The sequence below is a fragment of the Fukomys damarensis genome, unplaced genomic scaffold (genome assembly GCF_012274545.1).
Source record: "Fukomys damarensis isolate Sample0158 unplaced genomic scaffold, DMR_v1.0_HiC HiC_scaffold_14, whole genome shotgun sequence".
In the NCBI taxonomy this organism is placed as follows: Eukaryota; Metazoa; Chordata; class Mammalia; order Rodentia; family Bathyergidae; genus Fukomys; species Fukomys damarensis.
Genome location: NW_022900926.1, coordinates 20,190,219 through 20,204,547, shown reverse-complemented (window position 1 = coordinate 20,204,547; position 14,329 = coordinate 20,190,219). Strand labels below are relative to the sequence as shown.

General features: G+C 38.0%; 1 protein-coding gene across 1 annotated transcript in view; it reads left to right on the top strand.

Moving 5' to 3' along the window:
• The first annotated feature begins 480 nt into the window (after positions 1-480).
• Positions 481-14,329, top strand: part of Heca (hdc homolog, cell cycle regulator) — a 60,123-nt gene continuing 46,274 nt past the window's right edge. Inside the window, exon 1 of the mRNA XM_010626598.1 lies at positions 481-502. Within this exon, the coding sequence (XP_010624900.1) occupies positions 484-502 (19 nt within the window). The 5' untranslated portion in view covers positions 481-483. The remainder of the gene's footprint in view (positions 503-14,329) is intronic.

Here is a 14,329-nt window from a genome sequence, read left to right as displayed (position 1 = left end):
TGATATTTCTTCCTTTATAGAGACTCCTAAAAAAATCTAGAACCAAATTCTTGGTGAACCCTTAACAAATACTCAGGTTTTCATTGCATTTATTTTGTGAATTAGCGTGCCTCCATTGTGCAATCCCATCATTGCTTTCTCCTCATTTGCTTCTGATGGACTTTATTTTCTGATGTGGTTCTCTTTATTCCTTTCTGTGGATCTTTTTGAAGAAAAGTATGAGAATAATGACATAGTTGCACCTTTCAGGATTGGGAACTCCTTGAAAATGGACTGGTATTCTTTTTTTTTTTATCAGTTTGCTCTTGGATCTGACACAGATTTCATTATAAACTCAACAAACATTTTTAAAAATTCACTAAGTAAATTTTGCCATTATAAAATAGCAATCATCTAGTAATTTTACTAATGCTTGTGTTCTCTTCTGTAGTGGAACAAAAGGGAGACTGAATTCAACTGTCACCTAAAACAAGAATGCAAAAGATGTTCCTTATGTGCATAGGTGAGCTAAGTACAAAGTTTCTTCTTTTTAAACCTATGAGTGGTGTGATCATGACACTCTCATGGCTTACAAACCAAGGAAAATGAACTGTGCTTGTTATTCATCTGTCAGAAAGTTTTGTATATAGTTGGTACCAGACAAATATATGTAGAATTAAGCCTACTTATCAGATACTAGGTTGGGAAATAGAGTCATGTGGAAAGTTTGATAGAAAGACCTAGCATTTTTTTCTCTCCATCTGAAACCTAAACTGTCTCAGGAAACCACTGAACTCAAGATTGTTAACTTAACCCAGAGTTACTAAAAAAAAAAAAATCTAGCTCATTGGGCAATGTTTTTTTTAATGCACAAATCTCCTATTTCATCTAGAACTCTTTTTTATTAAGTTGTGGGGACTAAACTCAGGGTATTTGCACTTAGCTTCCTACCTTCTTAAAAATTTTTAAAATACGTATTTTTTTTTTACTTTTAATCAGTTAAAATTTATTTTTTTCATTATGCTTATTGGTACATTTTAAGGATACAATAAGTCACATTCATCATTGGAAATTTGCACCTTTACATGATGTTCTTATTTTTTGTCCATTCCCCTGCACGCCCTTCAACTCCTCCACCCCTTCCTATTTACAGTCTTTGTTTCCATTTTTCCTTTTCTCATATTTTTTCCTTTCCCTTCTTTCCTTTTCCTTTCCCCTCCCATTTCCCCTTCCCCTTTTAGACCTTTTCTTCCTATTTCACATAATCAATTGTACATTTTGATCCTTATTTACACTTTTAGTTTCTCACACCAGAGAAACTATTTGGTATTTACATGTGTGTCCTATTTATTTCACTTAAGAGTATGGCCTCAATGTTCATCCATTTAGCTATAAATGTCTCTAGTTTCTCATTCTTTTTTCCCATTAAGTTTATTGCTACATTTTAAGCAAACAATACAGTTACGTTTATAATTGGGATCTTGTACCTTCACATAATATATCTTGTCTCTTGTTTTTTTTCCCATACCCCTGCCCTCCCTTCACCCCCTTAACCCTTCCCTATTTACAGAGACTTTGTTTCCATTTTTTCACATTTTTCCTTTTCCCTTATTTCCTTTCCCCTCCTCTTCCCACTTCCCTTTTAGCTATTTTCTTTCTATTTCACCCTCTCAATTATACCAATTTATTTACACTAATTTTACACTTCTGCACTCAGTAGAGTAGCTGGATACAAAGTCAACACTCGAAAATCAATAGCCTTCTTGTACACAAATAACAGACTTCCTGAGAGAGAAATTAGGGAAACAGTTCCTTTCACAATAACATCTGCAAAAATGAAATATCTAGGAATCAATCTAACAAAGGAAGCAAAAGACCTCTACACTGAAAATACAGCACTCTGAAAAAAAGACAGAAGAGGATATAAGAAGATGGATAGGAAGAATCAACATAGTGAAAATGGCCATACTTCCCAAACTTCTACACAGATTCAATGCAATCCCTATTGAAATTCCAACAGTATATTTCAAGGAACTAGAGAAAATAATACAAAAATTCATTTGGAGCCAGAAGAGATCTAGAATAGCAAAAACCATTCTAGGCAACAGAGACATGGCAGGGGGCATCACAATTACCAACTTGAAACTATACCACAAAGCCACTGTGATTAAAACAGCATGGTACTGGCAAGAAAACAGATCTAAGGATTAATGGAATAGATTAGAAGATGAAGAAACACCAGACATACTCAGCTACCTTATCCTTGAAAAGGAGCCAACCATCTTTGGAGGGAAGATAACCTCTTTAATAAATAGTGCTGGAAAAATTGTCTCTCAATTTACCAAAGATTTAAACTAGATCCCTATCTTTTTTTTTTTTTTTTTAAGACAGGATCTCACTATGTAGTTGAGACTGACCTGGAACTCACTATTTAGCCCAGGCTGGTCTCGAACTCACAGCAATCCTCCTGCCTCAGCCTCCCAAGTGCTGGGATTACAGGAGTGCGCCACTACACCCAGCCTAGATCCCTATCTTTCACCATGCACTAAACTAAAATCCAAGTGTATTAAAGATCTAAATATCAAGCCGGGCCTGGTGGCTCATGCCTATAATCCCAGCAGGAGGATTGCTGTGAGTTCGAGAGCAGCCTAGGCTACACAGTGAGTTCCAGGTCAGTGTCAACTACATAGTGAGACCCTGTCTCAATAAACCAAAATAAATAAATAAATAAATAAAAACCCCAAACCAAAACTAAATATCAAAACAGAAACACTAAACTTACTGGAAAGTAAATTAAGTAGAACTCTCAAAGGCATTGGCATAAGAAAAGACTTTATGAACAAATCCTCAGCAGCACAAGAACTTACACAAATAATCAGTAACTGGGATCTCATTGTATTGAAAAGTGTTTGCAGTGCAAGAGAAATCACCAACAGAGCAAAGAAACAACATACAATGTGGGAAAAAATTTTTACCAGCTACTCCTCAGACAAAGGACTGCTATCTAGAACATATAAATAATTCAAAAAAATCAGAGCCCCCAAATACAAAGACCAATTCAAAAATGGACATCTGAAATGAACAGGCATTTCTCACACAAAGAAGTAAAAGTAACAAATAAATATATGAGAAAATGTTCAGCATCACTGGTCATTTGAGAGATACAGATGAAAACAGCACTGAGATTCCACCTTACCCCAGAAAGAATGGCTGCTGTCAAGAAATCAGCCAATAAAAAATGCTGGTGGGGCTGTAGAGAGAAAGGAACCCTTTTCCATTGTTAGTGGGAGTACAGACGGGTGCAACCACTGTGGAAATCAATATGGCGATATCTCAAAGAACTAGGATTAGAGGCTCCATTTGACCCAGCTGTCCTTCTGCCGGGTATCTTTTTAAAAGACTCATACCACAGTGATATATGTGCACTCATGTTTGTAGCGGCACAGCTTGTAATAGCTAAAACTTGGAAACAACCCAAATACCCATCAGTTGGAGACTGGATAAAGAAGATGTGATTTTTCTATAAAATGGAATACTACTCAGCCATAAAGAATAAGACACTAGAAACATTTATAGCTAAATGGATGAACATTGAGGCTATACTAAAGTGAAATAAACATGACACACTTGAGTAAAAAGTGAATAGTTTCTCTGGTGTGAAAAACTAAAAGTGTAAATAAGGTTCAAAAAAATGAAAATACTGAAATAAGTTCTCATTAAATCACTTAGTTGCCCATGTTGGGCTTGAACTTGTGACCCTCCTGCCTCAGCTTTTTTGTGTGCCACCATGCCTAGCAGAACTTTCAAGTCTTGATGTAGGTAGGTTAACGAAGTACTGTACTATGAAAAAACACTACCTATTCTTTAAAAGCCAAAAAACAAATGTAGCAAATGTTGGGATCTTTATTATCCTCACGAGCTTCGCTAGGATACAAAATGCTAGTAATTTATTTGTGGATATTGAAATTTATTGTATTAAACTAAACAGAGTAAGATTATGGAATGGCCTTTTCTTTAAGATCAAAGTTTTTAGTGTTAATTTTGTCCATGATTTCTTCTTTCTAAATGTTTCATATTTATGCTTTCATCTTGGATCCTCTTTCAAAATTCTAATCCCAAATTCTCATGATCTCATACAGTAATGATACAGATTTTTAGCTGGTTTTCCTGTTATCACTTTTTAAAATGAAATCAGTCATGAATATTACTGTCAGTCTATCTTCCAAAAATTATAGTTGAATGAATTGATTTCAAACTCAAGCAGTTTTTGTCGTAATCTCCTTCTTCCTGGCTCCCAGTTTTGTACACCAGAGTGCGCTCTGTTGCATTCATGGCATCCTGCATAGGTGCCTGAATTCTACTGTCCCTTTAAGGTACCAGTATTTGCATGCAACAGGAAGTAGGGTGTGGTCTGTTCTGGGATGAGACTGAAGTTCTGTGCTGAAAACAATTTATTCTTGACCTAGAACTAGTACTGCTTTTAGAAAACAAAACAAAACAAAAACCCCAGAATGTTGTTTATAGTTAAAAAAGAAATTCAAATAGCATTTACAGTTAAAAAGAAGAAATTGAGGTCAAGTGTGGTGGGGCTTGCCTGTAATCCCAGTGTTTTAGGAGTTGAGGCAGAAGGATTGAAAATTCAAGTGCAGTCTAGGCAATTTATCAAGGCCCTATGTCAAAATAATAAAATTTAAAAAGGCCTGGGGATTGAAGCCCTGGGTTCAATTACTGTTAACCATCCTACCCCCACTCCATAGGCACACAAAATAAAATTTAAAAAAAGAAACTGACAGTGCATATAAACTTTAAATGCTCCTGGAGTATTTGTTGAGAGAGCACAACGTGCTAGGTACTACAAAAACTTTATCTACCTGAACCCTGAAGAAGATACCATAAGTATACCCATTTCACAAATATCTTGCCAAAAATCACATAGCTACTAAGCCAAGGCTGAAACCAACCAAGGAAGTCTATCCTCATGCACAGACTCCTAATCACAAAACTAATAATTCTTGATGGAATCTAAAGCTTGGGCCCAGCGTGAAACCCCAGAAGTAGCAGCTCTAATAAATAATATTGAGTTTATGTGCTAAATTGGAATCCTTCTATCAAGAAGGAAACTTTTTTTCTACTGTAGTTTGATCTCAAACATGATAAATGCAGCACTCTTACAACTTTTACTTCCACTTTTGACAGTATAAATATTGTTCAGTTGTTCCATTTCAGAGAAAACCCTTAAGTTAGTGAGGGTCATGTTTTATCTGAAACCAGACCATTCATCTCAACACTACAAATTTGAGAGCTTGTAGGATTAGTTTGCAGTAGAATCCATCCTGAGATCTTATAAATAAACCCAACTTGATGATTTTAATGGTGAAAAGGTAGCCAAGTTCAGAAAGATTGCAGATTGTCTCAGCATTCAAAAGAGAAACATGCAATAGAAATACCACCACAATATACAAGCAGAGAACTCTGACCAGGTGGTCAACAGAATATGAGAAATGACCATGCCTAGATTTCAGAATTAAAGAGACAGTGTCCTCTGTTGCCCAAGTACAGTGTAAAAAATTCCCACAGGCTCACAAAAGCCAATTGTGCATGCCTCATTCCAACCTAGAATTTAAAGGCTCATGCTGATAGTCTAACAGTGGTCATGGTAGGAGTATTTTTTTCTTATGAAAGTTAAATATCTTCCCAAATCTTTTTTTTAATTCATTAATTTTATTAGTGCAATTTAGGTATGCAATCTGATGACATTCATCACTGGGGATTTGTACTTTTACATGATATGTGTTGGCTCTTATTTTTTTCCCCATTCCCTGCCCTCTCTCCCACCTCTCCACCCCTCCCTACTTACAAAGACTTTGTTTCTGTTTTTTTCCTTTTCTCATATTTTTTTCCTTTTCCTTCCCCTTCCCCTTTGGGCCTTACCTTCCTATTTCATATTATCTATTATAGATTGTGATCTTTATTTACACTTTCAGTTTTTCACACCAGAGAAACTATTTGGTATTCACTCATGTGTCGTATTTATTTCACTTAAGAGTTTGGCCTCAATGTGTATCCATTTAGCTATAAATGTATCTAGTTTCTTATTCTTTATGTGTATATACATATACACATATATATAAACACATCTTCTTTATCCAGTCTCCAGTGGATGGGCAATTGGGCTGTTTCCAAGTTTTAGCTATTACAAACTCTGCCACTATGAACATGGGTGCACATATATTGCTGTGGTATGATTCTTTTCATTCTTTTGGGAAGATACCCAGCAGGGGAATAACTATTTAAAACATGACCAAATGGGGCTATTACATATGAGGACTCCTTGTCTCCTCTGTCCGCAGGCAGCTTAGCAATAGCATCACTAAAACTTCCCTCAATAGTTGCTTCAAACCACAATTACTTATTATTTCTCACAATTTTCACATTTATTATTGTAGTGGACTGGATTGATATGGGCAATCAGTTCCATGTGATGATGCTGTGGTAACTCCTATAACTATATTCAGTTAGAAAAGAATTTGCAACTGGGTCATTAGATGTGGGCTGCTGGATACTTCTTCGTTTTGGAAGCAATCCTCTGAGTTATAGGATGTTTAGCAGCATCTGGTCTCCACACATTAGATGCTGGTAACTACAACTGAAATATCAAAATGAGGGCAAAGTTTCCTTGGTGGAGAACCAATGAGCTACAGCTTGGCTGAGGCTTCTTGTCATCCAGGCTTTCAGGATCCTTTATTGAAGAATAATTTTATTCATGATATTTATTAAAGATGATAAGAAAGACTTTTTAATTTTCTCCCAAGGGGACTAGTACAATGTGGTTTTATAGTAGGGGAGAGAGATGGGCTCAACTCCAAATTTGACAAGGAAAAGTGAGGCCTTATCATCTAGGATCAAGATTAGGGTCAGCAAGTAGAAAATTACTAAGAAACAACATCAAGGCTAAGTATATTCTGGTTAAACTGACTTGATGGAATTCTTGCTGATGGCAGTCCAGGGTGATCAGATAACAAGGGTAGGGATTGCTGTGAGTTGATTGCTAAGGTGTTGGATCAAGACACAGCTGGGCCTGATGGTACATGCTTGGAATCCCAGCACTCTGGGAGGCTGAGGATCACAAGTTCAAGGCCAACCCAGGCAGTTTAGCAAACACTGTCTTAAGGAAAAAAAAAAAAAAAAAACACTGAATAAAAATGTAATTCAGTGTGAAGGCCCTGGGTACAAACACTAGTACTGGAAGGAAAAAAAGAAAAGAAAAAAGAATGTTCCCCAAAGGCTCGTGTGTTCAGCAGTGGTCTTTCTTTTTTCCTCTCAGTCTCCGCAGTGGTCTTTTGAAATGTGGTTAGGTCATGGGGACTAACCTCATCAGTGGGTTAATCCATTGTTGAGCTCAGAGCCGAATGTGCTGTCAGAGGTCGGGCTCAGTAGGTCACACACCTAGGGGTGTGACCTGGAAGGGTATATTCTTATCCCTGGCCCTCCCTCTGGCTTTATTTTTCTTTTTATTTTCTTTCTGGTACCGGGGATCAAACTTGGGACCTTGAGCTTACGAGGGAAGCTGCAGAACCACTGAGCTAAATCCCTGGCCCTCTCTGGCTCTTCTTGCTTTCTCTGCTTCCTGGCTGCTAAGAAGTGAGCAGCTTTCCAGTGCCACACCATTCCATCACATTTCTGCCTTGAAACTAGCTGATGATGGACAGAAACCTCTATAACCATGAGTCAAAATAAGCCTTTTTTTCCTTTAAATTGTGTGTAGGAGGTATTTTTATCTTAGCAACACAAAGGTGACCAATACATTGACTCAGCAGGATTCTTGTTAAAACTGAACTAAGCAGACCAAGGCTAGAGTTTCAATGTTCTGGCCTAGTCACAGAAATTACTCAGAGGGGCCTGACTGAGGTTTGGACTGGAAGAGTCTTTGCTACCTCTGAGTGACCTCCCATCATCCCTCAGTGTGGCTCAAGTTTCTTTATAGCGTGGTGGCTGGCTTTTAAGAGGGCAATTGGAGCAAGAGTACTTTTGCTACTTTTCTAATTGGTTGAAACAAGTCATAAGGCCAGATTCAAGTAGGAGGAGAAATATTTTCTACTTCTGGAATATAGAGGTAAAAACTTTATATTCACCTGTAGTATAGGCAGTATTACGTTTGCATTCAAGACCTGAGAATGACTACTCTGCAAGAGGAAAGGCAATCTTGAGAGATAGTTCTAATCAACATTAATCCAAATTAACTGCAGAAACATATATAACCATTATTTTTTATTTCCATTAAATTTATTGGTACATTTAAAGCAAACAATACAGTTACATTTATCATTGAGATCTTGTACCTTTACACGATATGCCTTGATTCTTATTTTTCCCCATACCCCTGCCCTCCCTTCACCCCCTTCACCTTTCCCTATTTACAAAGATTTCGTTTCCATTTTTTCCTTTTTTTCACATTTTTTTTCTTTCTCCTTATTCCTTTTCCCTCCCTTTCCCACGTCCCCTTTAGCCATTCTCTCCCTATTTCACACTCTCAATTATATCATTTGACCCTTGTATATATATAGCAATTCTTATTACTGGACTAGAGGTAAAACTGATTCTTCATGTCATGGTAAATTTTTATTCAACTTGACAATGACAGCATAATTAAATTTTCTGAAAATTAAGAAATATGAATATTCAACTGTTTACATTATTTGGAATTGGTTTTGAATGTATTCATATCCTCTAAGAGTTAAGGTGCATAGAGTTTTAAAGATGTTTTCCAAGAATTTTTCTAAAGAACTAGCTACTTTACAAAAGGGAGCAAACATCTGGCTTTTCACTTGATTTTTGCCATTGTATCAATTCTCTTGACTACTACTACTAGGAGGAAGATAGTTTTTATTCCAAGCCCCTATTTCCCAAAAAGTGTTTTTTAGGACCTTAGTTCCACAGGCTATTAATGAGCATTATATGGAAAGAAATTTATACGGTATAAATATTTGGGAAATTCTAAGTTGAGAAAAAGCAGACTTAGGATCTTTACTATGGTAATGTATATTGTGACTCGTAAAATGCAGAGTGTTTTCTATATTTATTTAACCACAGAAATAGACACATATTTTATATAACTAATGTTCCTTGCGATACTCTTGGTAGAAATTGGTCCAAGTGGAAATGTAGAAGGAAGAGGGATCTTGAGATTCTATTCATGATCAATGAAAATTAATTCCAGAAACAGGCAAGGCAGTAGTCTTGGACTTAAAGAGGTGGGTATCCTTGAAGCAGCTCTTCAGGTCCAATAATGCACTGTGCTGATTGTGATCCTTCTGTAACTGTAAGTCAATGGTATTTTAAAAGTGGGACCTGAAATAATTTAAGCAAAATTTGTTTGCCAGAGTTATGAAAAATTCTGAATTGCAATCATCCAACATCAAAGATTGCTTAGTTGAAACAGTATTTTAGAAAGGAAGGGCCAGAATAAGTTTTTCCTGTTTTCTACCTGCCTGGTTTTATAAGCTAACCTTAAAACCCTTGGAAATTAGAATTGAGATTGCAAGCAGTATATTAACTATTTAATAAGGGTCTTTACTACTACTTATGCAGTGTATTGCCACTTATGGTAGGCAGCTCTAAGACTGGCTTAAATTATCCCTATCTCCAGGTATTTGTACCCTGGTATCATCTCCTCCCCTTGAGCCTGGGGTAAACCTAAGGACTTGCCTGTAGAAGGAAGAAATGATGGATGTTACTTCTACGATTAGCTCACCAAAAAGAGTGATTTCTGTCGTGTTTACCCTCTGATGCTCGCTTGCTTGCTCACTTGGCTGGAGCCAGCTCTCCTCTGTGAGCCTCCCCATTAGTCTCCTTTTGCAAGTAACTGAGGGAGCTGGAGCTAGTGGCCCATGAGGAGAAGCTGCATCCCGCCCATGACCTCAGGAGTAACTTTGAGAGTGGTTCCTTCCCCAGTTGACCTGACCAGCTCTTTGAGAGACCCTGGCTAAGCCTTGCCTAGATTACTGGTGTCCAGAAACAGATATTCTGCATTTGTTCCTTAAAGCCCCTGAAGTGTTTGGTTATATTTTAGGTGACACTAGGTAACTAGTGCAATATTCAAAGAGGTATGTTCCATTATCTAAGTTGAATCTTGCAGACAGTCTATGGAAGGACTAATGCACTGTGATTAAATCATTTTAGAATGGCAGTATAAAAATACTGATTCATTGGGAAGAAACAGGTTATCTTGGAGGGTAACCAACTCTCAAATCCATCTCTCTGAGGAAAAGGTCAGGGGGTTTTATGAGATAAAGACACGGGGTAGTCGGAGGCCTGGGAAAGGGAAAAGTGAGGTCATAGGTAGTCTGTGCCTACACAGTCAAGCTTCATGGCTCTTTACAAGTGCATAGGAAATGTGCATGATGTAGCATGATCTGAGGATAGGGATTTGGAAACTCTGATGTCAAAAGATCACCCGTTGTATACCTGCTAGGCCTTAATGGAGGATTGCTGGTTTCAACCAGTTTTAGATAGAAGCAGCCTCCAAATTCCTTAGAACTACTCAAACAATTGTTATCATAGTTGAGCATACATCAGAGGTGTTAGTCACAAATGTGCTTATTTTCATGTGCGTGTGTATAACCTAAATTTTAGAAAGTAGTACTTATATTGCACAAAACCATACTTAATTTCCATGTGCAATGAATGCACTGTGCTATTTTCTGTTCTGTTCCAGTTTTCCAAAAATGCTGAAGTCTGTCTTGAAAAAGATTATTTTTTTGTCTGTCTCTTGAAGGAAGCATCCTATTAGGATTACTGGGCTCTAAGACAATGTTGATGCTGAGTTGGGACAACAGTATAAGTAAAGAAAGAACAGACTTTGGAGTAAGCAGCAATTTCATGATTCACTGAGAACAGAATTCTGACTTTTAAAAATAAAATTATGTAGGCCGGGGATTTAGCTCAGCGGTTCCACTGTCTGCCCTGTAAGTGCAAGGACCTGAGTTTGATCCTTGGTACCAATAAAAATAACTAAATAAATAATAAAAGAATGTAAATAATGTAAAAATCATAATTAATGATCTGAAAAGAAATTTTGAGGACACATATTTGGATAATTGTTAATAACTGGGAACAGCCTAATGGGAGAGAGGATCTATGGCATTTAATATTTGATATTATTAAAATCCTATTAAAATATTTTTTATAAACACAATGGTGATTGTTCCTCTAAGAAAATGTGTGGGCATAGCATATGCTGTTTCTAGAAGTAGTCACTAATGCATAAAGGTAATATACATTTTAGTAAAGTCAAAAATATTTTTTACACAGCACCTATATTTCCAGTGGAGAAAACTCTTATGTGCATTAGTTATTTTCATAATTTCTTTGGTGTCTCTAAATGAATTTTTGGTCATATTATATTTTGATAGTCAGCTTCTCATCTCTTTTTCTGTTTAGAGTATAATAGAGTATGTATTTTTGATTCTCTAACCTTTGTCCAAACTTAGCTGACCCTAAGAACTCAGAAGACAGACACAAAAATATCAAGTGAACAAAACTAGAACACTTAATCAATGACCTTTTATTTCAACCTTGCCCTGAAAATTAGCTCATCCCCTCTCTCAGGTGTGTAAATTGTTTGCCTTTGAAAGCTTTGCTTGCTTGCCATGTTTTATTTTTGCACAGAAGTGGGTGATAGGGCTGATGAAGGGAAGGGCACCTGGGATAGAGGTACATGGTTTTTTTGAAGTGTACTTTAAGCTCTAGAGTTGATCAGGGAAATGAATTAGAAGCCAAGTATAGATGTAGAAAGCGCAGTGGTCTCCTCAGTTTCCCAGAACCATTTAGTTCTGGAATGTTGTGAGGGGAGGGATCTGGCTCACTATCCACTATCTTTTGTTCTTTCTACAGGTTGTCTTCGCTTTCTCTTTCTCTATTCTGTCCCTCTTTTCTTCCAAAGTGGTGGGGAAGAGGAAATAAAAAAATAATAAGGGCCAGGACAGCAGGATTCCTGTGAAATCCCGCACATTGTATGGCACGTAGGAACTGGTGTTCTTTACACCTAAATTTTGTTTCTAACATCTTTTTTGTGTGTGTGTGTGACAATAAAACTGGAATTACAGTCTCTGTGTCAAATTTGACTAAAGCTAAAAATAATTTAGCAAAGTTGAGCATGGAAGAAGTGGCCCAGCTTCTCCTTCCTCCTTTTCATTTTGTTTCAGTTTGAACAAGGAGGTGGCCTACAATGAACCAGAACAGCAACTGGCTGGGTGTCTGCATGCTTTGAGCCAATTATGGTATTTTGGTGGGAAAGTGTCCAATTCTTAAGTCTCAGTTATATAGAGGTAGGAGGCAGCTGGTGTGAATGTTTGTCTGCAGGGTATGTGCACACTAACTCTGATCAATATTGCATAACAGCAATGTGTTTATTCAAGAAAATAATTATTTCAATTTTCTTGTACTCTAGCCTAAAACTTCTTTACCACTTTTTTTTTTTAAAAAAAAGAAGGAAGCAAAGCCAAAACTAATGTCACCAAAATATTTTGAGATCTTTCAACCACCTCTACTGAAGCATGCTGGTAATGAATGAAATCAAGCTACGTCTGAATGGACCACATTAATTCATTTTCTTCCTGGACAATTCCACTGTCCTCTCACGAAAATCACCACTGAATTAAGTACTATCATACTTTTTAACAGTTTGCAGAATTTCTTGACTTTACTCTTTAATTACCTAGTTCCCAGGGGCCACCAAATCCTGTTCCATCTCTCTCCAAAGCATTTGCCCATTCGTTTATTCTTGTATTGGTCATGCATTTGCTACATACCTACTATGAACCAGGAACTGTGCCAGGCAGAGAGCCATCATAGGGGGCGCCCGGATGATAGGCAATGAGTGGGCAATTTCTATACCGTGTATGCAAGCTGTTATGTTAAGGAAGACATAAGGAGTCCATGGGGCCAAGTCTAGCTTTAGCTTATCAGAAAATATTTCCTAGATTATTAGTGGTTTAGCTGAGACATTAAGGTTCAGAAAAATGTAGCCAGAGCAGTGCTTTGGGTATCTTCCATTTAACACACTTTTTTTTTTGTTTTGTTTTTTGTACCAGGGATCAAACTCAAGACCTTGCTCTTGTGAGGCAGGTAGTGGAACCACTGAGCTAAATCCCCAGCCCCATTTAACACATTTATACTGAACACTGAGTAAGACTTTGTGTTAGTCTGCAGAGTTAGACAGACCTTAGTCCTTGCTCTCACAGGGGCTAGAAACAGGAAAATACAGGCACAAAAATATCCTTATGTATCTTCTATCTGTAGGGCCTCCTACAGGTTCAGTTCCCTCTAATACATAATGTTCATTGACTTCCACTAAAAAGTGCAACCAGCAATTACCAGGAGTATCCAGGGCTCTCTTTGTGGCTCCATACTGTGCCCTGGGACATTCCCCATTAGGTGAGACGCAGAGGACATTCCCCCTGGCCTGCAGGCTTCACAACATAGAGGGCCTTCACTGGGTTACAGACTACACTACAGGAAAAGGACACTGTAAGATTATCAGCTACAGTAGTCATTCTGCCACAGTTCATGGGAAAATCAATGACAGATTCAGTAAGTTTATGTTAGTTGCTAGTTGATGTGCTCACGACAGATAAAAGCTATCTATGGATATTTCATTTGAGATGGAGACAGACAAGAAATAAGTAAACATATACACTGCCAACATAATTAGAGACAGCCAAGGGAAATAAACAGGGTAATGCTTCTGACAGCTTTTCTGAGAAGGTGTCTAAGGAGTAACACTGAAGAGAGGGACACACACTTTTTGGGCTGAGACCCGAGGGCTGACAAGTAGGTGGCCTGTGAAAAGGCAGAAGGACTGCAGAAAAGAGACTCTTCCCAGGGGTCACTTTCTAATCTCCTCATAACATGGCCACCATTTCTCAAGACAGCTCAGGACTACACAGGATTGGGTCTGCAGGCAAGCTATTTAGTCAGGTCCATGGTTGGGTCCTGTTTGAATGAGCTGTTTTCACCACAGAAGTGTCAAAGCTTCCCATTCAGAAACCCGGCTGTTGATCTCCATTGTCCGGGAACTCAACCTTATTTCTTCATTGTTACAGAATGGCAGAGCCACTGAATGAATGATTAACCCGAAATCCTTTGTTTTCCCGTCCTGTTCCGGCCACCTGCTTATTTTTTCAGGCTATATCGTTCTAAGCCTCCGTCTCATTCTAAGGTCATGAGGCCACCGAACAACTTCACGGTCCTCAGACCGCGGGTCAGACCGCCGAGACAATGGCTGTACCCACAGGCCCTGAGCTGCCCCAGCCCCGGCAGGGCCCCGGGATGACGTCACTCGAAGGCGGTC